Genomic DNA, 25,668 nt, shown 5'->3' on the forward strand with positions numbered 1-25,668 from the left:
GTTAGACAAAAAGATGTCCAATTTAGTAGCGAGTGTAAGGAAGACTGGAAGAAGAGCCTAAGCCAGCACCTCAAGATTCTTTTTAAAATTCACACGGGTGGTTGGCACTATCATGTGAAAAGTTCAACTTTAAGAGGTGCTTGAATTGGCAGCCTGGGTCCCACGGCAAGAAGAGACCCCCCCACCCATCAGAGAGCTGCTCTGAGGGTGAGGCGGGAACAGGGGAGAACCCACCTCACCACTATGGCCAGGTGTTCTGAGGCCCCAAGTCCAAGCACGGGCACGGGCCAGGCAATTATCGGTGGCGGGAGGCCCCTTCCAGTGAATGAGGTGGTGTGACAGTGAGGACAGCCAGAGATGGTCCAACTTGGAAGCCAGATGCATTCAGAGCCTTGAGCTCTGCCCTTACATGGTATAACTTCTGCCAGTGGTTGGGGACATACTTTACGCTTCAGTTTCCTGGAATTGCCATGCTGTCTGGCCTTTGAGACCCTATTCGTGCCATTCCCTCCGCCTGAAATCTCTTGCGACAACACCCACCCTAAGCTTCTCTTGTAAAAGAATTTATTATGCCATTGTAACCCCCCTTTCTCATATCTCCAACTAAATTGTATGCTCCTTGAGACGGGAGCTTACCTGACTTATTAGCCATTTTATCCCAAGTGTCTAGTATGATGTTCAACATATCGTCGGTTCACATAGGTGCTTGTTGAATGAATGAGCTAAAGAGAAGGAAGCTAGGGTTGGCTCAAGCCCATCAGCTGCAACTTTAGTTAACGAGTAGGATTCAATGTTGTGGTTCCAGAGGACTAGAATCTTATTTGAGTGGGTGGGGCCAACACTGAGGTAGGACTGTGATGGTTCGGGGTACCTGAGGTCTAGGGGAAAGTTATACGTGAAAGGAGACTTACAAGTCAGACTGGAATTTAGCCAAAATGATTGGGACCACTGAACAGGGAGGAAATTAGACATATTCGCTAATGGATGTCCTAGCCCTGCAAAGGTGATCCATAACGTGGTCTGCAAATGGGTCCTATCGGTACATCCAGTCACAGCAAGTTAGGAAAAGAGGAGCAGGAGAAAGACAGGCGAGGGTTGACAAGCAGAGAAATTACAGCTGGTACCTTTATCTAATTAGCCTGAGGTTTTAGGACGCTAAAGAATGTGAGGGTAAAAACTTAGAATCAAATGGTTGGGAGATCTATAATGAAGCATGATTTGTTTGTAGTCCCAACAGAGATGGAGAGGATACTTGTCACCCTAGCTTCACCACGTACATCTGCGATCCTCAGCTCCCACGTTGTCTACACGGCACAACGTATGGAAAGTGCCCAGAACAGAGCTTCATATACAGCAGACTCAAGAAATGGCACCTGTTGTGAATGTTGGCACCAGTACTGACTTAGGTGAAGGGATCGTTGTCACTCATTTTGCCCATTCCCCTCTCCACCAGCATGCACACAGCTTCTCAAACACATACACAAACAGCAGTAGATTCTCCAAGGTCTTCTCAGAGTAAGGGAAAGACTAACAACCTTCCACCAAGAGCCCCAAAGCCACGCGTCTATGAGGAGACGCGCTGCACGCTAAATCATTAACAACTGCACATCCAGATGTGTAGTCTGACACTGACCTTAGGAACGGGACGTTGACGACCATATGCTGCTATTTCTCAACTTTTGCTGGGAACTCGTCTATGAGGAGCCACGCGTCTATGAGGAGACGCGCTGCACGCTAAATCATTAACAACTGCACATCCAGATGTGTAGTCTGACACTGACCTTAGGAACGGGACGTTGACGACCATATGCTGCTATTTCTCAACTTTTGCTGGGAACTCCTCAAAATAACAATTTTTCCCTTCACTCTATCTGGTTCTTAGTCAGTTGCACATGAGAATCACCTGAAATCCTCCCGAAAAAGAATAATGCTCAAGTTCACCCCCAGACCGATTAGGTTAGAAATTCCCAGGAAGAGGGTTCAAGCTTGGGTGGTTTTCTAAAGGTCCCAGGTGATTCTAACGTGCTAATTCATGTGTAGACCCTGGACCATAGCACCAGCATCACCTAGAGGTTTGTTTAAAATGCAGAATCGCAGGTCCAGTCCAGACTGAATCAGAATCAGAAGGAATCAGAATCGTCATTCCCAGTGATTCATCATTGCATCAAAGTTTGAGAGGTATTAGTGGCGATCAGGGGTTCCCAACTCTGGCTACATACTCTAATCATCTAGAGGAATTTTGGAAAAGGCAGATGCTTGGGCTCCACTCTCTTGAGATTTTTTAAAAATTTATTTATTTATTCTTGAGAAACACAGAGAGAGAGAGTGCACACCAGGGAGGGGTAGAGAGAGGGAGACTCCCAAGCAGGCTCGGCACTGTCAGCTCAGAGCCCGATGTGGGGTTCGAACTCGCGAACAGTGAGATCATGACCTGAGCCGAAATCCGGAGTTGGACACTTAACCACTGAGCCACCCAGGCGCCCCAATCCTCTGAGACTTTGATTTAATTGGTCTGAAGAGGACCTTGCATAAATATTTTGAAAAATCTCCCGTGAGTACATAAACCGTGCGGCCAGGGCTGAGGACCACAATGCCAGGCAGGTGTTGCCTCAGAGATGGGCTGAATTCTCGGCCAGGAGCACCTTCATGAGGGAGCTGTGAGACACAAGGTTCATCAACATTCCTTTTCTCCATGGTCACCTCGGAATTGGCCAAAGAACAAATGTGGTCTCTCTAGGATGGGGCTTTCTAGCAACATGTTTAAAAAATGTCTATTTCATAAGCACATATGTAAATTTGCATTTTCAATTTTCCCCCTTGTTACAGCTGCGGTTTATGAATGACTAGCTCTATGTGCATAATGACAATAAGCGAACTGGAGTATGCTTCTCTTAGATACTTGCTTCATGTTCTAGTTTTACTCAGTGGCAAATAACTTTCCTTATATTAAAACAAACAAGGGGATTTACAGGGTACAATATATATTGTTTGTGAATTTTAAAGGTAAAACACAAGACTTCAAAGAAATTCTGTGCTTTAAGTGGACACTTCAGGCCATGCCCCAGACCGCTGAGTGGAATTTAATCTCCCTCTGCCCTTGGGACTAGTTTAGAGAGAAAGTTGGAGAAACACCGAATCAACAGAATTCTCTGAAATGTGACAAATCCTAATTGACTTGGTTCCCAATCCTCAGCAGTTCGAGCATCTGGGTTTATCTCATATGCTAGAGATACTGTAACACGTGTCACTTCGATCCCAGCCAAGGGTCAAATGCAGCATCACAAATAGAAGCTAAAATAAATTCCCAAAGTCATTTTGTGGTTGAGTTAACTTTATTCACATGATAGCTATAGGGGTTGACAACGACTTCCTCTAACATTTCTTTCTTCTGGTGAGTTGATTTAGAGTTTGGTTGCAGACAGTGTGGGTTGAAGGGATGTGTGGGTAAGACATATCAGGGGCTTGTTACAATTCTACATCATCATGAATCATTTAGTTTTAACCTTGTGGCTTGTCTAACACATCTGAAGGAAGAGTTGAGGAGTAAATCTAATGCTCACTGGCAAATACTTAGCAGCCCTTGAGAACAGCATCTTTAGAGTACCCACAATTGATCCTAACACTGGAGGCACCTTGGATATCGTGAGGGAGGGTCAGAAGTGCCTCGGGGTGCCAAGAGAGGCATCCCATGACAGCAATGGGAGCTCAGGGCATATGGCAGGCAGCTCTGGAGAGATGCAGTCAATCCCAGGAGCGTGACATGGCTTCTCAGTACTGATAGGACCTCACAAGGAGCCACATGAGAATAACGGTAATCAGGACAATAGTGAAGTTGAGGAACAGCTCTCGAGTGGATATCCCCATTCTGAGTTGGCTCGGTGAGAACTGAAGGCAGACTCCTGAGGGCGCACCACAGACGTCCTGCTTGTCCTCACCTAATGGAAAGTTACACAGAGAACATGGAAGATTAATGAGCATGCTTTCCTCACTGTGGAAGAGGAGAGTGTTAGGGGCCGAACTGTGTCCCCAACAAAATTCCTGTGTTGGAATCCTGACACCCAGTACCGCAGTGTGGGACTGTATTTGGAGATAGGGTCCTTCAAAAGGTACTTCAGTTTAAAGGAGCCCATCAAGATGGGCCTTAACCCATTATGACTGGTGTTCTTCTGAGAAGAGGACATGTGGACGCAGACATGTACAAATGAAGACCATGTGAAGGCAGGGAAGGCAGCTGCCTACCAGCCAAGGAGAGAGGCCTCAGAAGAGATCAACCCTGCCAATACCTTCATCTTAAGTTTCTAGCCTCCAGACTATCTTTGGACTAGAGCCACATTTCTTCCTGGCTCTCCAGCCGGCTGACCTCCCCTGTAGACTTTGGACTTGTTGGCCTCCATAATCACATAAGCCAATTTTATCTATATATCTATCTATATCCATCTCAATATGAACATCTAGACGTAGGTCCTACACATACATACATATACACACACACACCCTATTGCTTCTATTTCTCTGAAGAACCCTGACTAATAAAGAGAACCTGGTTTTGCTACCTAATGTCAAAAAATCCAACAAAGTCCTGATTGTTTTTTCCTGTGATGAATGTACAGATGCTTTGGATAAAACACAAAATATTCTATTTTCTCTCTACAATGTGTGTGTGTGTGTGTGTGTGTGTGTGTGCACGCGCGCTTGCTTTTCTTAGAATACCAACAAGCCAGATCACCGAAACAAAATAAAACCCCCAAAGTGGTATGGTTTAGTATCTGTTCTTGCACTGAATTGCATACAGAAGTAGGATGCCATAATCTCTCGAGTTTCAGGCCACCACAGGTCTTCGCCTAACCCTGTGAAAGCATATGAAGCATTTGCAGCAGCTGCGTGGCCTCTTGCAAGCCCTGCATTGGGCATAGAGCCCACTGGGGTCAACCAGAAGTCCCTCGCATAGCAGGCACTCAGTCAAAAGAGCAAGTGTTAACCTCATGGGTACTTCTATTTCAAAAAGAGCTTGTGCCAGCTATTTTTAGTCAAGTGCAGGATGTGCCTATATTGTAAACACTTCAAAGAGCAGGGATGGTATCTTTATAGCTTGTAAGATAGTACATGCGGGAAATCAAACTTTGAGAACTCACGCAATGTAGTCAATCAGATTATTACCTTCGCGAGGGGGCATAATTGGCACTTTGTGCAAACCAAATGAAATTAAAGACTAAAGATAAAATTCTAGATATCTAGATACTAAAATTTTTGATACTCCAAAGGGAAAACGTTTAGGGGGAAGGAGTGTTTTGTTTATTTTGTTAAGGGTGGGAGTTTGGGGAGTAGGAAGGGTTGTTAGTAAGTTTTGACCCTGAACGGCACTCTTAACTATCTAACCAGAGTGAATTACGATTTCTAATTACTGTGTTTATTGTATTATTAATGGACCAAATTATTAACTATACAAACGAACTAAATAATCATTCTTCATAGTATGTAATAGTTAGTATAATTAACATACAAGTTCAAATCAGCTGGTGACAGCCAGTGGATTGTTCAATCTTGCTTTAAAAAAAATGGCTGATAAACAGTGGTTTTTGTATCATTTTCCTTTTCATTCTTATCCATCTTTTGGCCCTCCACATGAAGAATACAGTAAATTGTCAATGAAACTCTTTACACAGATTTGCTTGAAGGAGAAAGTAAAATGAAGAAAATGAATGGATAACAGAAGTAGAGAGAAGGTGTTAGAATATACACAAGACCATACAGGAACGGGAAGGTGATAAGTCCAGGCAGGAAGCCAGGAGGCAAAGGAAAGAGAATCGTAGGCACACTCTTCTCTATGAATTTTTTAAAAGGTTTTTCGGGTTTTTTTTTTTTTCTTTTTTTTTGAGAGAGAGAGAGAGAAAGAGAGGCAGCGAGAGACAGAGACAGGGTGCTAGTGGGGGAGGGGCAGAAAGAAAGTCGGGGATACAAAATCCGGAGCAGGCTCCAGGCAACACAGGGCTCAAACTCACGAGCCTAGCAGTGAGATCAAGACCTGAGCTGAAGTCGGACGCTTAACCGACTGAGCCACCCACGTGCCCCTCTATGAATTTTTAAATAAAATTAAATCCTGGTATGAATACTAATTTGGGTACATGTTGAAGAAATACAGAGATATGCAAAAAAGAGAGAGACAAAGACTCTATTTATAATGATCAACCCGATTCAGTGAGGGCAAAATCACTGTCCCACCAAATGTGCTTACTAGATTAACCTCTTAAAAGAAGGGATTCATGGTCATTTGCCACTACGTGGATGGAACTGGAGGGTATTATGCTAAGTGAAATTAGTCAGAGAAAGACAAATATCACATGACTTCACTCATATGAGGACTTTAAGACACAGAACAGGTGAACACAAGGGAAGGGAAGCAAAAATAATATAAAACCAGGGAGGGGGACAAAATATAAGAGACTCATATATGGAGAACAAACAGAGGGTCGCTGGAGAGGTTGTGGGAGGGGAGATGGGCTAAATGGGTAAGGGGCACTAAGGAGTCTATCCCTGAAATCATTGTTGCACTAAATGCTAACTAACTTGGATGCAAATTTTTTAAATTAATTAGTTAATTAAAATTAACTAATTTTAAAAAAAGAACACTTAAAAAATAAAATTAAAAGAAAAGAAAAGAAAGGATTCGTGGAGACTGGCCCAAGAGCAACATACTCAGAACATATTATTGAAAGCTGGCCACAGCTCTGTCGGTGTGACCTTCACAACTCTGTGACCTTTACCACTCAGGCAAACATCACCACGATTTTTACGTGTCCCACTATTCCAGCTGAGAAACTGACTCTGAGAGAGAAGTTAGGTTGTTTGTGCCATGACACACAGCAAGGTAGAGGCCAAACTAGAACTGCCAGGCTGCTGGTAGTTGTTAGAATGTGGTTCCTACACGGGAGTGATACAAGAAAGGGTTATGACTGCAGTTAACTGCCCTGACTACGCCAAGTTTGTGTACATCTTCAACACTTTGGGAAAACGGTTGCACATTTTTTTATTAAGGCTGATAGTGCTAATTCTCTATTCTCCAGCCATTTCACTTCGACTCTAGAAACTCAAGCACGTATGCACCAGGATACACAGCCAAGAATATTCACAGCAACATTTTCGTAATATCCCCAAGCTGGAAGAAACTCAGGTGTTCATCAACAGCAGAAAAGATGGTGAATTGGGGTATTTTCACACTTTTGAATTCTCAATAAGATATGTGGATCTCACAAATATAACCCTTGGGCCAAAGAAGAATTTACAAAAGAAACTTAGAATATGACTCCGTTAATACAAAACCCAAAACAAGGAATGTAATCCTATCGTTTAAGAATGTTGAGGGGTGCCTGGCTGGCTCAGTAGGTTAAGTGCCCGACTTCGGCTCAGGTCACGATCTCACGGTTTGTGAGTTCGAGCCCCACGTCAGGCTCTGTGCTGACAGCTCGGAGCCTGGAGCCTGCTTCGGGCTCTGTCTCCTTCTCTCTGCCCCTCCCCTGCTCACACTCTGATTCTCTGTCTCTCAATAATAAATAAATGTTAAAAAAAAAACTGCTTTAAAAAAAAGGAACGTTGAGATCGATGGTAAAATTATAAAGAAAAGCATGAACAAGATGATCTCAGCAATCAAGGTGGTGATTACCTATGGTAGGGCAGAAGGGAGAGATGATCAGGAATGGATTTCTGGGGTGTCAGCAATGATCTCTTTCTTGGCCTAGGTGACAACATATAGGTGTCGCTTTATAATTTTTGTTCGAATTATGCTTAATGATTCTTTACATTTTTTTCTCAGTAGTCTCTGAATTGATGGGCCACCTCGTATACTTCTTTATTTCCTACAGTTTACCTCTTACTATTTTTTGCACTTTGATGGTGAACTTAAATATTTGTATTTAAATGAATAAGGCACAAAGAGTTAAGCCGAGAATTTCTAATGAACCCAATTTAATCAACACATATGCTAATAGTAAGAAGCGCACTTGACTTTCACACACATTTACACCAAAGTTAGGCAGAAATTGAGATTAGCAAGCTTCCATTTTTCTGCTGTTACCCACAAAGACATTTTGGCCTCATAAGTCTTCCCAGGAGTCAAGATCGCACCATACGATCCAAAGTGATTGCCATATGGGTGAAATAAAAACCAGAAAAGCTCTGAATAAACTGACATTGACTTTCTTTGAATGGAGGCTTTGAGAATTAGAAAGGGAGAAAACACATACCAGGAGAGGGAAAAAAAGGAAAGCAAGGATAAATAATACTCTCTACATCTTAAAAAATACTATGTCTAATAGGTATTGCCTGTTTCATTAAGAAATGTAAACATGCCTCAGTGCTTCTCATTTGCAACTTGTACACACACACACACACACACACACACACACTATGCTAAGTATAAAAATCCTGCTGTCACCTGAGGAGGGTCAAGGACACAAGTGGCTGGGATAGGCTTCTTCTCTTTCTCCAACTTGGGCTCCAACTCCCGCTCGTCTCCCAGGCTCTCTGGAGTCCCAGACTCTGGGCAGGACCTAATGTAGTCTGAGGGAGGTGGCAAGCACTGTGATGTCACTGATGAAACATCTCAGAGGAACAACCTTCAAACGTTTGAGGCTATTTGTGTTTAGGGGGAATACAGAAATATGTTGACTAAGACTCTATTCCTTTGGCTGCCAATTTGTATTACCCACCCACCCACCCACCCCCCGCCCCCCGCCTGGGGACTTAAAGTCCTCTCTTCCAGTTGACTTTAGGTGCAATTGATGTGGATTTTTAATTCATCTTTTGGATCTTCATGAGTATCTCTAACATGTGTTTGAAACCTAATAAACCAAGAGTAATAGACTGATATTAACAGATGGGTGCCGAAATTGGTCGCTCCTCTTACGCAGCATGTGAGGGTGTCAAAATATGACTTCTCTTTACCACCCCCATCCTTAACTATTAGAAATGCGAAGACTTTTCTGTCTTGCACACGCACATCCCAAACCGCACAGGCACCAGAATTCAACAGGCATCTCTGGCTCCTTCAAAACTGACCGTACCCCAGGCGGTGAAACTGATCTCTTCAGTCACCTGCTCTGCATAAGATTCCAGCTAAGCTGTATTTTGGAAGTTTACACATTAATATACAGTTTCATCTGAAACAGCTGTGGAAGCCCTGGTTTATATATCTCTGTCAGTAAACCAATACTGCAGTAAACCCATACTGCAAAACTCAGTCCTTTGGAGAGACCTAGGCGGTATAAGGAGAGTGCATTGAAATGAGGAAACCATAAGTTATGGAATCTGTCCTTAAGAAATAGAATTGTATAACTCAAATATAAACACCAATGAAAACTAGGCTGTTAAGATGAGTTTACAATCAACAGTTCAGATGTCTAGAGGTCCATGGAGCCCCTTGAAATATTTAACTGGACTTGAAAGCATGGGACCCCAGCAATCGTGTTTGCTCAGCAAATCCCTTCTTTATAGATAATAGAGCAAATGCCCCTCTGAATTCCCAGTTAGGGTCAATCGAAATAATGCATCCCCAGAAGGCTTATCAAGCAAAATTCTTCGTGTGGTTGGGTTCAGAGTCAAATCTCACCCCACTGTTCCTCCTACTCCAGAGACGTTACTAAAAGAAAGACTTTCCATTCCATTTCTTCATTTTCAACACAAACCCAATGCTAGATAATGTTAATACAACATTCTGTCACCACATGCCTTGTAAAAAGATAGCTTGGTGAAGTGACAGATAGTATATAATAATTACAGTGCAATCGAACATTGGCAATTATCTGTTGCCATCTGGCAAACCTCTTGAATGTAGTCAGATTTCTGTCTTTTGCCTCCAAGCCCTTGCCAGATCGTTTCAAATGCTGGGAGTGTTTTCTTAGTCACCAAGCCACACCCATACCTTTTTTTGACCACTCAAAATTATTTTGTGGGCAATTAAAAAGTTATATATTTATTATAGAAAAATTGAAAATATTAAATCATAAAGAAAATTTATATCAGCCACTAATCTCACCATCCAAAAGGGTGGGGGGGAATCCTCTCTACTACTCTTTATTCACATTCAGGCTGCACAGATACAATCTCAAATTCCCAAGATATTTTTGGTAAAGGAATCTGATACTTGAAAAACCTGTATCTTTTTTGATGCATGTAGAATCAAATTCATACTATACGATGTATTTGGTTTTGTGCTTAGGGGACAAGCATTTATTTTTTTACATTATTCAACACAGAATTAGCTCTACAATATGTAAAACATTAAATACAATGGGGAAATGTTAACATATTCCAGAACAGCTCACCAACACTGTCATTTTGGTCGAACTGGTCACTTTCAATGTAACTTGGAGGGATAATCCTACCACTTAATAACGAGTCAGTTCAATTTGTTTACTTGGTTGTCCCATTTAAGTTTATCCAATTTATACCAGGGACGACTATGCCCAGTACATTGACAAATTCCCGGATAGAGCCTGCAGAAGCTTCTGCATATTAGTGGCTTATCCTGTGATGTCATCAGAGACTGGGGTTACATTGAGAATTTAGCTTGTTATTAGTTTGACTTAATCTCTCCAGAAAAATATGCAAGCCACCCAGTTACCTGGCACGTATTCAAATGCCTAAGGATCTAGAGATCTTCAGATCTGTTAAAAAAAAAAAAATCAACATTACTGTCTCTCATTTAAGAAACTGAAAATAACAAGATTTCAAACCTCAGTGCCAAAGCAAATGCATCCCTTTCAATCAACCTTCCTTAAAGTCTGCTGATATTTTCCTTTCTGTGAGCAATCCCCTTGATTTGACAGCATTCATGCCATATCAACTTTCTTTCAAGGTGCTGCTCTGCCCATCAACAAGAAGACGTATTTAAAAATCTTTGACATTATCTCTATGCCTATTACTGTAGACTTTAGCCAAGGGCCAAAAATGTCAACTGAATAATATTCACCTTGACACTGATACCAACGATCTAATTAGCATTTATATCCCCTCCGCCCGCTCACCACCACCATACATTCTTAGGTGTAAAACAGTACTCTTTGAGAATTAATGTTGAGTTCTTGTGCCTGGTTAGCAGCTCACCTAGCTTGTTCAATTTATTCCCCATTTCCATCCACCTTTTTAGTTTGGAAAGTAAAAAGTGAACACCTCATGTCAGTCCATGAGTTTTGTGTCAAGTCTATGACACAATGGGAAAAAATCAGTAAGAAATCAGTAAGGCCTGATGAAAGGTGATAAGCTCTTAACACATCATGGTAATGAATATGATGATGACGGTGTCTTTCTCACCTTCACATCTTCACATCCAGCTCGTCATGGAGCTGCTCAGAAGGAAAGAAACCACTCTCTGCTATTCTTTTTCATTATCCCAAATACCTAAGTACAAGCCCAGAGAAAGAGGAAACCCTATTTCTTGAAGTTCTGTCCGTGTCCTTGAAAAAGTAATGATTATTATCTGTATTCTTTTTTAAAAAATTTTAAATGTTTATTTATTTATTTTGAGAGAGAGAGAGTGTGTGCAAGCAGGGGAGAGCCAGGGGGAGGGAGAGAGAGAATCCCAAGTAGGTTCAGCACTATCAGCACAGAGCCCGATGTGGGACTTGAACCGTGAACTGTGAGATCATGACCTGAGATGAAATCAAGAGTCAGACGCTTAACCGGCTGAGCCACTCAGACCTCCTCTTTATTATCTGTATTCTTTTTTTTTTTTAATTTTTTTTTTCTCAACGTTTTTTTATTTATTTTTGGGACAGAGAGAGACAGAGCATGAACGGGGGAGGGGCAGAGAGACACAGAATCGGAAACAGGCTCCAGGCTCCGAGCCATCGGCCCAGAGCCCGACGCGGGGCTCGGACTCCCGGAACGCGAGATCGTGACCTGGCCAAAGTCGGACGCTTAACCGACTGCGCCACCCAGGTGCCCCTATTATCTGTATTCTTAAACACTTGTGGTACATGTGTGATTTTTGTCTCACTAACTGGATTTTCACCTCAAAGTCAGGGATAGTTTCTTGTATTTATTTGTTCTCTAGCCACGCATCGAACCCACAAAGTATCATAATAGATGCTCCAGAATGTAGAGCAAGGGGCTCAGACCAAGCCTCCGTCATATCGCATCTCCTACTGAGACTCGGACATGTCTGAGCATGTCCAGCAAACATGAGTGGAGGAGGTTGAGGTCAAGGTCAAATCTACTCCAAAGGATCTAGACACCGCCTGGGATAGAACACTCCTCTGAAGGGAGGTGGTCAAGAAGATACATGTGTTTCAGCAACAGGGAGAATAGTCATTCCACTGCACATAACACAGATTTGCTGGTCCCATGAGAAGCAGATGCCAAGACAGGACTAAACATGCAGAAGAAAAATATATTAGGGGAAATGCCTGGGAGAGAAAATACAGAGGGAGGAGGGGAAACTGAGAGAGTCATCAAACAGCAAGAGAAAGAGACAGGGAAAAAGGGAAGGTTGGGTAGAAGCATCTCAGATACTAGAACTGCAATCCAGTTCTCGGGATAGTTTGAGCAGGCTATTAGGAAGCCTCAGGTCACAGTGGTGCGTCAGAGACGGTCCCCGTCTCCCGGGGAGGAGTCAGCCTTCGTATCCCCCCCCCCCACCATGCTTATAAGTGACTGGGAGCAGCCCATGGCAGGCATAGCTTCTGTTTAAAATGTGATTTTGATTTCGGAGCACAGCAGCTGGGGTCCACCTCAATGCTGTCGCTGCGGTGAGAGGCACATCCTCGCGGCCACTGTGCCCACATACTTCCCATCCTGCTTCACTACAGCTCAGAGTCCGGGTCCTAGCGGAGAGAGAGGGCCACGCGTGAAAACCCCGGAACTCTTTTAACAATTTAACCTCCACCGTGTGTAGCGCTGAACGGGACAGAGAGATTCTCACGGACCTCGGCACCTCCGGGGAACCAGCAGTGTTCCTTCCTTCAGTGTCACAGAGCCTGGCCAAAGCAGCAATACCAACAGAGGCTTAACCTGCAGTTTGCATTAAGTGGTGCAGGCCTCAGTAGCAAATAATAGCGGAGAGCAGCGCAAGCCGAAAGAGCAAGAAAATTGCAGGCGCTGCGGTAGCCAACAGGACTTGTGCATGGGTACATATGAGCCACCTCCTCAAGTTGCTGGAAATAATCAGGAGGAACATTACAGGGGCAGGCAGTCTTGCATAACAGGCGGGAGCGAGAGCCAGACAACTAGGTATTCGTCCTTTTTATAATAACCCATTTTAAGTCCTGGGTTGGTGAGGTGACACCTGTTAGCATCATTTGACTTGGAACCAATTAAATTCCTCTTCTCTGGAACAAGTATATTTCTGCTCTATAATAAGATTCTGCAAGCAAACAGCTTTCTCTCAGCACATTAAACATAGCAACCAGGGAGAAAAAAAGAAGCAGCCAAAAATGTGTTTACTACTAGGCTAATACCATCTGCCCTCCAAACACTCCCAGATTTCAGATTGGCTTTGATATTTTTCTGATGGGAAATAAGAATTCAGCAGTCTTTTGATGTGTTGTTACTGAGCCCTTTGGGGAGACCAGCCAGACACGCCTACTCGAAACCTTCTGTTTCCTGGTGAACTTGACGGAGGATCTCACTGAATCTCTTTGGGGAACCTGTCAGTCACACTAACACAATTGCAATTTCAACACGAAGAACGAGGATCAGACAAAATTGCTTGTTCTCTGTGAACGAGTCCGTTTTGGCTCTCGCCGTGGCTGTTACAGCAGAGAGAACAAGGTCATGAAGAATCATGAAAATCCGACTCCGCTCTCTGTGAAGGCAACGATAAAACCGAAGCGCCTAGTTTGCAGAAATGTGGAAGATTAGCTGGAGGCAAGCTACCGGCCAGGTTTCCTTTTGGATGAGGGACGTACTATCTCTGGGAGCCATTGGGCTCTTGTTCTAGAGCCTGGGGAGTAACCTAACCTCTTACACTTTTACAGTAAGCGATGTGAAGTCGCCAGGGACTCATATTCTGGGAATTTGAGCAGCTTATCTGGGAGAAAGTGGTTCAGGCCTAGTCTCTTCAGTTCGCATTTTGCTGGTTCTCGCCCTCATGTGTCATTGTAAAGAGACAAGGGGGTCCCCACACCTCAGGCCAATTTTACCTGTGTCCTCAGGGGGGTACCCCTTTAGTGCTAACGAAAAGCCAGCCAGCTAACATTTTCTCCTTCTTCTATTCTGCCCTCTTCTGCTAGATGCTACAGCACTCCCCTTACATGTCACTGAGTCCACTTACATGCCACTCCCACTGACTACGAACTCAAACGGAAGACGTGCCTGCCACTTCCCATATGGACGAACGCCTCTCCCAGGCATCACCGTGGCTTGCCTTATCTTGTGCTTCCAAGATGCCCTTCCTCTGCAGCCACCTCGGCTGGGTGCCGCAGATTTTGACCATGGCACAGTTAGACTGGCTTTTGGAGCAAAATGAGGAGGGGCAGTGAGGAAGCGTGTCTCTTTCTGTGTGTTCCGCCCTGTTGAGGAATACCACAGGAGCACCTCCTTGCTCTCATGCCACGGTCTTCCCAGACAGGAGTTCATGGGCAAGTTCGGCCAGGGCCTACGTAGAAGTAAGAGGCATCCTGTTATCTCGGACTCACTTCTTCCCTTCCACCACTAACGTGTGATACCAAACTCACCTTCTCTTAGAGTGAATTCTCTCTCTCGGGAGTTGGCTAAGTTCCCAGGGCAAATCGACCCCTATCAGGCCTGCTCTATCGGTACGTAAGACGCGTACTGACGTATCTGGGGATGCGGCACCACACAGCTCAGGCTCAAGCTCAGGCCATACGCCATCAGCATCCTGCACTTCCTACCAATTGTCTTTCCACCGAGGTCGGAGTGGAAATTGCCTTTTCTGCACTCCAGAAGGCGAGCGTACTATTTTGTGTGTCAGCGGTTTCCTGTCGCTCCCAGATGAAGTTCGAAATCTTCAGCTGCAGAGACAAGATCCTACTGTGGTCGAGCTTCTACACTCACTGCTGCCATCCTCTGCAACAATCCCCAACTTGTCAGCACTTCAGACGTTCTCTGTGTGTGTGTGCGTGTGCCATTCCCTTTGATTAGAACATCCTTCCTCCCTTCCCTCAACACCGCCTACTTTTGTTTGATGATCAACAATACTGTTGGATTCAAACATCACATTCCCTGATCTTTAAGGCTGGGATCCATGCTGCCCTATATACGACTAATTCCACTCTTTTGTTAGCATTGACCTTCTTGTCCATCTCCCCAGCTTAAGAACAGAGATTGGCTCTCTCACCCCATAGACCCAGTGCCTAGTCAGGTAGTGCAAAGAATGTAGTGGGCATCCCACAGAAGTTTGTTGAATAAGAGTATGTCTGGGGGCACCTGGGTGGCTCATTCGGTTGGGCATCTGACTCTTGATATTGGCTCGGATCATGATCTCATGGTTCATGAGATCAAGCCCCACATTGGATTCTGCACTGACAGGGCAAAGCCTGCTTCAGATTCTCTCTCTCCTCCTCTCTCTGCCACTCCCCCACTCATGTGCTCTGTCTCTCTCTCTCTCTCTCTCTCTCTCTCTCTGTCTCTCTCAAAAATAAATAAATAAATAAACTTTAAAAAAAAAGAACCACTGGGACCTCATCAAGATAAAAAGCTTCTGACAGCAAAGGAAACAATCAACAATACTAAAAGGCAACCAAGAGAATGGGAGAAGATATTTGCAAATGACATAATGGGCAAAGGGTTAGTATCCAAAATCTGTAAAGAACTTATCAAACTCAATACCCGGAAAACAAATAATCAGGTGAAGAAATGGGCAGAAGACATGAATAGACACTTTTCCAAAGAAGACATCCAGATGGCTAACAGACACATGAAAAGATGCTCAACATTGCTCATCATCAGGCAAATATAAATCAAAACCACACTGAGATACCACCTCACACCAGTCAGAGTGGCTAAAATTAACAAGTCAAGAAACAACAGACGTTGGTGAGGATGAGGAGAAAGGAGAACCCTCTTGCAGAGTTGATGGGAATGCAAACTGGTGCAGCCGTTCTGGAAAACAGTGTGGAGGTTCCTCAAAAAATTAAAAATAGAATTCCCTATGACCCAGCAATAGGACTGGTAGGTATTTACCCAAGGGATATAGGAGTGCTGATGCATAGGGGCACTTGTACCCCAATGTTTATAGCAGCACTTTCAACAATAGCCAAACTATGGAAAGAGCCTAAATGTCCATCAACTGGCGAATGGATAAAGAAGATGTGGTTTATATACACAATGGAATACTACTCAGCAATGAAAAAGAATGACATGTTGCCATTTGCAGCAACGTGGATGGAACTGGAGGGTATTATGCTAAGTGAAATAAATCCATCAGAGAAAAACAGATTACCATATGTTTTCACTCATGTGGAATGTGAGAAACTTAACAGGAGACCATGGGCGAAGGGAAGGGAAAAAAAATAGTTACAAACAGAGAAGGAGGCAAACAATAAGAGACTCTTTTTTTTGTTTGTTTGTTTTCCGTTTTTTTGTTTGGTTTGTTTTATGTGTTTCTCTTTGTAAGAGACTCTTAAACACAGAGAACAAACTGAGGGTTGATGGGGAAGGGCGGAGGGAGGAGGAAATGGGTGATGGGCGTTGAGGAGGGCACTTGTTGGGATGGGCACTGGGTGTTAAATGTAATTGATGAATCATGGGAATCTACTCCCGAAGCCAAGAGCACACTGTATACGCTGTATGTTAGCTAACTTAACAATAAATTATATTTTAAAAAATAAAAATAAAAATAATAAAATTCAGTTGTTTTTGAATGTGATTATATATATTCTTTAATATTTTATCTCATTCCTATGCATTTAGAACAGAAGGTGGAGATTTCTGCAGGTACTCGTTCTGTCATGCTAACCCAGAAATGTTGCTTCTATTTTTAAAATAAATTATTACTGAAGTAAACAACAAAAACTAAACTTTTAAGCACCTAAAAATCAAGAAACATGAACCTGATTCCCTAACCCTGAGGTAGGAAGGTAGGTGAATCTTTTTGTTTTTTCCAATTCTCTCATTATGCTTCAAATCATCATGTGGACAATTGTGATAATATCTGTCATCACAGTGACATCTAGTACATTCAACATATCTGGTTTCTTCAGTGTGCTTGAGACTCACAAAATTCCTGGAGGAATAAATACAGGTTGTATTATTATCTCCATTTTTCAAGTGAGGAAAAGTAAATGAGCCACACAAGTAGTTAAATGGTCAACCCAGGGTGGAGTCTTTACCCTTTATATATAAAAGCAATGTTTATGGTCATTCAAAGATGCATATTCCAGATCAAGTGCCCATTTCACCAAGTAAATAATTCTCAAACTTTTAGAAAACATTTGTCAACAAAATTCACCCTGAAAAAAATGTTTTAATGGCTTTAAATGAATTATATAACATTAACAAATATTTGAAAAATACTAAGGAGTGTCACGTATCCAGTCCATAGGCTCTGCTTGGTATGAATAAGAATTCAAAAACATTGGTGGTAACTCTACGGCACCCAGGCACTGGTCCAATCTACATCAAGGGAACATCCTTAGTCCCTTAAAGTTTCATGAACAATATTACATAATCTATTTCCACCTGAATTTTTCAAAGAATTAGAAGAGTCTTGATATCATTCGATATGGTGGACTCCAAAATGGATCATTCAGCGGGAATGTATATATTCTACTGGCCTTCTTCTAATTATTAGAAAGTAATAAACAAATAAATAACTAAATTATATATATAAATAATAACAAATTAATAAAACTAAAATAAAATAAGAAAAATATTAGACAAGGAGATAAGACAGAATATTCAATCTGCCATCCTTTTTCTAAGGGTGATAAATCTACCATTCTACTAATTACTGAAAGATGTCAGAGAAATTCTTCTTTTCCATTACGTATGCCCCTGTATTCATTATGGAAAGGAAGATCTTGCTGATAAAGGTCAGTACTTTCTTTTATGAATATATTACATGACTATCAAAGATTGAAATGTGGTCTGGCTGTCATATTTTTATAAACCATTTGTACAATCAATCTTCATAGACAATTTTCTTGCAACAAAATAATTACTACCTAGTACTATCTCCACACAAACTTTTTTTTTTTTTAACTGGAGACAGAGAGTGGGGGAGAAGGGCAACGGAAGAGAGAGGGAATCTTAGGCATGTTCTACACGTGCTCCCATGACCCTGGGGTCATGACCTGAGCCAAAACCAAGGGTTGGGTGCTGAACCCACTGAGCCACCCAGGCACCCCTCTCGACACAAACTTTTAAATCACATGTATAGCTCCCTTCACTCTTTAAGAATAAAACAAGCGATAAAGTATATATGGGGGCACCTGGGTGGCGCAGTTGGTTAAGCATCCAACTCTTGATTTCGGCTCAGGTCATGATCTCACAGTTGATGAGTTCAAGCCCCTTGTTAGGCTCTGTGCTGACAGCACGAAGTCTGCTTAGGATTTTCTCTCTCCCTCTCTCTCTGCCCCTCTGCCACTCATTCTCTCTCTCTCTCTCTCTTTCTCTCTCCGACTCCCTCCCTATCCTTCCCTCCCTCCCACCCCCAATAAATAAATAAACTTAAAAAAAAAACCGGGGCGCCTGGGTGGCGCAGTCGGTTAAGCGTCCGACTTCAGCCAGGTCACGATCTCGCGGTCCGTGAGTTCGAGCCCCGCGTCGGGCTCTGGGCTGATGGCTCAGAGCCTGGAGCCTGTTTCCGATTCTGTGTCTCCCTCTCTCTCTGCCCCTACCCCGTTCATGCTCTGTCTCTCTCTGTCCCAAAAATAAATAAACGTTGAAAAAAAAAATTTAAAAAAAAAAAAAACCTATATAATGAGGACTAAATGGAGGAAGAGTTTGTTCTATGTTTAACCTTATTTATAATATTCTTACCATCCTAGATTTGTATGGATTTGTAAAAGCTGTGAGTAGAGAGATTATTCTGTTCTATCTGCTTTATAAATGTGGAAATTAAGGCCAAGAGAAGTCAAATGATGTGACAGAAAGACTCCAGAATTTAGACAATGTAAGAAGCATATCATATATGTATATGTACTTCAATCTCATAAATGACCCACATTATTATCTCTATTGTACAGATAAGACATACTGAGGCTGGGAGAGGTTAGGTAAATGTCAAAAGGCCAGAAAACCAGCAAGTGGCAGACATAGGGTTCAATCCCAGGTTTAATTCCAGGGTCTGAGCTGTGAACCCTTATGCTATCTGATTGCTAATTTCCTGACTTCGATTAATGTTCAAGATTCAGTAATAGGAATAGCATCTCTTTACCCTCAATTTAAAAGTTTTCTGGGCTTCTGGGTGAAGATAGCAGATTGAACATATGCATCTAACTGTGCTCCCTCTCCAAACCCTACTAAAATAACAGTAGAAAGATTTTTTTTTTGAGACATAAAGCCATAAGGATGAGGAGAATCAAATGGAAAAAAAGCAGCAAATAAATTTCAGAAGCTGTAAAGCAAAAGGATGGGTGTAACCAATTTAGCAAAGCTAAGAAAGCTGAATCCTAAACTGGTAGTAGGAAAAGCCAAGAGCCGAGCCGATCTAGATGCTACAGATTGGTGGCGGTGGGGCTCAAAAGTGCGGTGGCTAAAATAAGGAGAATTCTCTGAGAGGGTTTCAAGAAATTGTCAGGTGCCAAGATCTGTTCCTCCCTCCCCCGGCCTTGGCACAGCCAACAATTGCTCTTCCCCCACCCAGGCAGAAGGCTGGAGTTTATTCCCTGGAGGGAGTCTCTGGATTAAGAAGCTGCAGGCACGGTTAAAGAAGTATCCTGTTCACAGGGGAGATTTAAACGAATGCACATCAGTATGGTGAACCCATCTCCCCACCAAGTCCTCTTCTCCTGTTCAGGTTCCAGAAGAGTGGAACCTAAGACTGCACATGAAGCGCCAGGCAAATGATTAGAGAACCTTCTCTGAGGACTCTGAGCAGCCCAAGGAGAAGGGATGCTGATATTGGAATTCCTCAGTGACAAGGCCTCAAAACAATGGAACAGAATAGAAAATCCAGGAATAAACCTACAACTATATGGTCAATTAATCTTCAGGAAAGCAGGGAAGAATATCCAATGGGCAAGAGACAGTCTCTTCAACAAATGGTGGTGGGAAAACCAGGCAGCAGCATGCAAAAGAACGAAACTGGACCACTTTCTTACACCATACACAAAGATACACTCAAAGTGGATTAAAGCCCTAAATGTGAGACAGAAAATCATGAAAATCCTAGGAGAGAACACAGGCAGTAACTTCTCTGATATCAGCCGCATCAACTTCTTACTAGATACGTCTCCCGAGGTAAGGGAAACAAAAGCAAAAATACACAACAAGATAAAAAGCACAGCAAAGGAAATGACCAACAAAACTAAAAGGTGACCTTTGGAATGGGAGAAGATATCTGCAAATGACATAGCTGATTAAGGGTTAGTATCCAAATCTATAAAGAACTTACCAAACACAACATCCCCAAAACAAATAATCCAGTTTAAAAATGGGCAAAACACATGACCAGATATTTCTCCAAAGAAGGCATCCAGATGGCCAACAGACACATGAAAGTATCTTCATCACCACTTACTATCAGGGGAATACAAATCAAAACTATAATAAAGTATCACCTCACACTTTTCAGAAGAGCTAACATCAAAACCTCAAGAAGCAATAGGTGTTGGTGAGGACACAGAGCAAGGGGAACCCTCTTGGGGAATGAAAACTGCTGCAGCCACTTTGGAAAACAGTATGAAGGTTCTCAAAAAGTTAAAAATAAACTATGACCCAGCAATTGCACTACTAGGTGTTTCCCTCCAAAAATACAAAAACACTCATTCAAAGGGATGCACACAACCCCTTTGTTTATGGCAGCATTATTTACAATAGTGAAATTATGGAAGCAGCCCAAGTGTCCATCGACTGATGAATGGATGCAGAATGTATATATATACCACGAAATACTACTCAGCCGTCAAAAAGAATGAAATCTTGTCATTTGCAATGACACGGGTGGAGCTAGAGAGTATTATGCTAAGTGAAACAGGTCAGTCAAAGAAGGACAAATACACTATGATTTCACTCATATGTGGGATTTAAGAAACAAAACAAATGAGCAAAGGGAAAAGAGAGAGAGAGAAAGAGAGAAGCCAAGAAACAGACTCTTAACTACAGAGAACACACTGATGGGTACCAGAGGGGAGGTGGGTGGGGGATGAGGAGTCGAAGGAGTGCACTTGTCGTGATGAGCACAGGGTGATGTATGAAGTGTTGAATCACTACATCGTACACCTGAAACTAACGTAACACTGTATACTAACTAGAATTAAAATAAAAACTCAGGGGCACACCTGGCTGGCTTAGTTGGTGGAGCCTGCAACTCTTAATCTCAGGGTTGTGAGTTCAGGCCCCACATTGGGTGTGGAGTCTACTTAAAATAAAATAAAATAAAACAAAATAAAACTTGTTTTAAATAAAATAAAATAAAAACTTAAAAAGCCAAAAAAGAAGAGAAAAAAAGGTGTCAATAGCTCATACTACAGAGAACTGCATAATCAGAAGCCTGATTCATGTACTCTAAGAGTCTTAGCAGTTTTTAGTCCGCATACTTAAATACTAGCAAAAAATGTAGAAGTTAGAGCCCAAAATAAACAGAAGAAAAACAATGTGCAGGAAACAGAAATTATATGGGGAGAAAACATGCAAAGAAGAAATCAGATTGGTGTCCAACTTCTCACCAGCAACACTGGAAGCTGGTAGGCAATGGAGAAATTACCTCAAAATTCAGGGTTTTTTAAATAGAAAAACCATACCCAACTGAGAATTTTATCCCCAGTCAACGATCCATCAAGTGAAAGGGTAAAGATATTTTCAGACACGCTTGGCTTCAAATAATTCACCTCTCATAAAATCAGTCCCAGATGATGTGCTCCACAGAAAGGAGGGGTTACCCATCAAAGAGGAAAAGGGATCCAAGAAACTGCAGAGTCCAAGGGGACACTGAGATAATCGTAAATGGATGCGGCAAAGTGACATCCGTACCCTGGAATAAAGGGCCATCTGTCCACACTGGAGTAGGTCAGGCAGCCGCAGGAGACTCCTGGAAAAGGCCAACCACCAGGAAGCCTGATGCGTCTGAACATCTCAAAAGGAGTTTTGGAGAATCAGAGCAAAATTTGGGGTTGAATAAGTGATAAGTGTAAGAAAAGCAAGCAAGCGGACAAAAAGATGTGAATTCTAACCGCCAGGAAAAAATTAAATTTCATACAGAAAATGGAAAAGTAGTCACAGTTTATTACACGGTATTACATGGCTCCACTATGAATAGCATTTCCATAACACTAATACAAAAGAATGAATATGACGCTAAATAACATTAAAATATAACTCTATTGGGAGGCACCCGGGGGGCTCAGTCAGTTGAGCATCCGACTTCGGCCAAGGTCACGATCTCGCAGTTTGTACATTTGAGCCCCACACGGGGCTCTCGGCGGTCAGCCTGTCAGCACAGGGCCTGCTTCAGATCTTCTGTCCCCCTCTCCCTGCCATTCCCCTGCTTGCTCTCTCCCCCAAAATAAATAAATATTTTAAAAAATTATATATAGCTATATATTACTCTATTGGAACATGGTGGGGGTGGGGGGGGAGTAAAAAGAAACAAACTTTTTCTACCCCACTAAGAAGTCAACATAATGCTTAAAACTAAAAACTCAAGGAATAATACAAACACATTATTTAAAAATAAGTAAGTAAACGTTAAATGAATCAGCAAAAAGCAGGAGAGGACTGGCTTCGGAGCACGGAGATGTGCAGTGAGCACAGGATCCCGGTGGTACATGGTGAAGCCAATCGTCACCTCACACTAAGGCACATATAACCTAAAAGACTAAAATGTAGGGGTGCCTGGGTGGCTCAGTCGGTTAAGCATCCGACTTCAGCTCAGGTCATGATCTTGCGGTCGGTGAGTTCGAGCCCCGCGTCGGGCTCTGGGCTGATGGCTCAGAGCCTGAGCCTGCTTCCAATTCTGTGTCTCCCTCTCTCTCTGCCCCTCCCCTGCTCATGCTCTGTCTCTCTCTGTCTCAAAAATAAATAAAAACATTAAAAAAAAATTAAAAGACTAAAATGTAGATCAATGTTTTTAAATAGTATAATATGTTCATTCTCCCTCTCATTCTCTCTCTCTCTCTCTCTCTCTCTCTCTCTCTCTCTCCTCGCCACTCCCCTCCCCTCTCTTCCATCTCTGTCTTTCTCTTGTTATAAACCTTATGTCAACCCCACCAGCCAATCAGATGGAAAAGAGGGTTGGTTTTAAATACCAAGTTGATTTACTCTGGTAAATCAGTAGAACTCCATTAGACAAGAAAGATCACTTCCTTTCCGGCACTCTGTATACATGGGCCCCAACTTTGCTGGAAATGGAAATTCTAGTTTTATCATAAAACAGCTCCTTTAATGATTTATCTTTCACCCCTGTCTGCAGCCTCCTGTATTTCTTTCCACTGATCCTCTCCATAGAAACACTGCACAATCACATACGTTGAGTTATGACACTTCTTCCAGACTTTATTCCATTTATATTTCTTCTCACTTTGTTCTTTCCCTTTAGCAGATGCCTGTGTTAATATTTGACCTACGCAAGGGGTGTGCGGCCAAAGATAGTCCTCGGTCGCACTGTGGCCTGAGACAGATGGTGGGGTGCCTTAGGGGACTCAGGTTACATTTCCAAGGCGTTCTCATGTAACAGTGTGTGCCTTTGATCAAAACACTGGGAAACACAAACCCTCACGTCCTCCTCAGCACAAACACAGCCAGGACCCTGTTCTCTTGGCCCAAGGAAAGAAAGGTACGCCCTTGCTCCGTGGGACGCCATATGCAGTAAACACTCACGTTGTCAGGAGACCCGCGGAGGCACAGGAGGACATGGGCCTGACAGACAAGGGTCTCTGCAGGAGGCGGGCAGGGACCCCCGGAGGGCTATTTCCCCTAGTGTGTGCTATCCCCACGGCACCTGCAGCAGGGCCTGGCACACAGTAGGCATTCATCAGATACGTGTGTGGAGTAAATTGCTGAGTAAACTTGCCGCTGCTCCGCCTGGCATGCCCTTGACTTTTCTCAGATTAACACATTCGTGCTCATCCTTCAAGATCCAGTTCACTTATCTCTTGTACAGCCTTCTTTGGCCCACTAAGCCCTTTCCTCTCGATTTATCTGCACTTTGAACAGATTCCTGTTGCTTGTAGTTATACCACGGCACTGCAGTTACTTGTGTGCCTGCCTGTCCTCCCCGTAAGACTTTTAGTGCCTTGAGAGCTAAGGTTTTGCCTTATTTATTTCCGTACCCATGATGCCTAGTAGAGTGCCTGTATATTCATCCATTCATTCAACAGGATTTCAGGACTTGTTCTGCTCCAGGCGCTAGAATGGGCTCTGGGGATACAGCGGTGGAGAAGACAGAGCCTCCCATGCCCCCCCGGCTTACACCGTATTCAGGGTTGCAGACAATTAGAATCAGTGTGGCAAGTGCAATAAGGGTTGTTGAGTGCGCCATGGGATCCCACGGGAAGAGCGTCACAACCAAAATCTGAGGGATCGGGAAAAGCTCCAAGGGGAGGCTTCCCAGAAAAACAAAGACCATCTCAAGAAAGAACAGGAATTAGCCAGGAAGGGTGGGAGTGAGTGTTCCAGGAAGTGCAGCGGGTGTGGGAATGGAAGAAAGCAAAGAAGAAAGGAGGGAGGAAGGAACGGAAGCAATGGAAGGAAGCAGGAAGGGCTACTGGATTACTCATTTGCCTTGTCATATCTCTTATTCTGGAAGGTGGCCTTACCAAGAGTCCTAAGTCACCAGAGGCTACCTGCCACCGCATCTGATTTGGACGGTCTGCTTTCACTCCCAGTCACAGAAATCACTGGCTCCTGTAGAGCCAAAAAGGACCTTCAAACCTGGTTGTGTAACTCTTGTAGTACAGGTACGAAAACCGAAGCCCACAGAGGAGAGTCGTAACAACGTTTTGCTTTTTCTTCTCTTCTTACAAAGCATTTCCACCCCTATCCGGCCCTGTGAGGCAGCACCAGTGTTCTTCACGCCTCAGGAAACTGAGGCTCGAAGGGAGCTAGCGGGAGAGCTAGGAGCCAGGTCTTCTGGCGTCACACTCGGTGCTCATTCTGCCACACCTCAGCTCCTCTACCAAAGTCACACCATTAAGAACAGAGCCAGCGGTGGACTGGACTCCTCATCCAGAGCTCCTTCCAGAAGGCAAGAGCGTCCTGACACCTGATACGGACGGACCACTGCTAACTATCACGGTGTGTCCCATTACAAGAATACTTGTGCCGAACGTCTCGTTCACCAGCAGCCTGAAGGACGCTGAGATGACTGGGGTTTTTACCTGATCTTGCCTTGATTTGGTGTGGGGTTGTAGGTCAGCCTTGTTACAAATGAAAAAGACGGTTAATTTTCACTATATAAAACTGTAAAATTTCTGTAAAAGCAAGACTATAAACAAAGTTAAAACATAAGCCAAAGACTGGGGCAGGGGGCGGGGATATGAACTGCACATAAAAACAAAGTAATAACATCCAGAGTTTGGGAAATTCCTGAAAGTCAATAAGAAAAAGACTTATAAC

General features: G+C 43.1%; 1 protein-coding gene across 2 annotated transcripts; it reads right to left on the reverse strand.

Moving 5' to 3' along the window:
- Nucleotides 1–3,347: 3,347 nt before the first annotated feature.
- On the reverse strand, nucleotides 3,348–24,881 carry SLN (sarcolipin). Of its 2 annotated transcripts, XM_047879334.1 has the most exons (4): nucleotides 24,870–24,881; nucleotides 10,616–10,658; nucleotides 8,429–8,553; nucleotides 3,348–3,935 (listed from the first exon to the last, which is right to left on the reverse strand). In XM_047879334.1, the coding sequence occupies exon 4, from the start codon at nucleotides 3,862–3,864 to the stop codon at nucleotides 3,769–3,771; it is 96 nt and encodes a 31-aa protein (XP_047735290.1). In that variant the 5' UTR covers nucleotides 3,865–3,935; nucleotides 8,429–8,553; nucleotides 10,616–10,658; nucleotides 24,870–24,881; the 3' UTR covers nucleotides 3,348–3,768. The 2 variants fall into 2 exon arrangements, with proteins under 2 accessions (XP_047735290.1, XP_047735289.1); XM_047879333.1 differs by lacking the exon at nucleotides 24,870–24,881 and having other exon boundaries at nucleotides 8,429–8,625; nucleotides 10,616–10,655.
- Nucleotides 24,882–25,668: the final 787 nt, after the last annotated feature.

This window comes from Prionailurus viverrinus, chromosome D1 (assembly GCF_022837055.1).
Source record: "Prionailurus viverrinus isolate Anna chromosome D1, UM_Priviv_1.0, whole genome shotgun sequence".
Classification (NCBI taxonomy): Eukaryota; Metazoa; Chordata; class Mammalia; order Carnivora; family Felidae; genus Prionailurus; species Prionailurus viverrinus.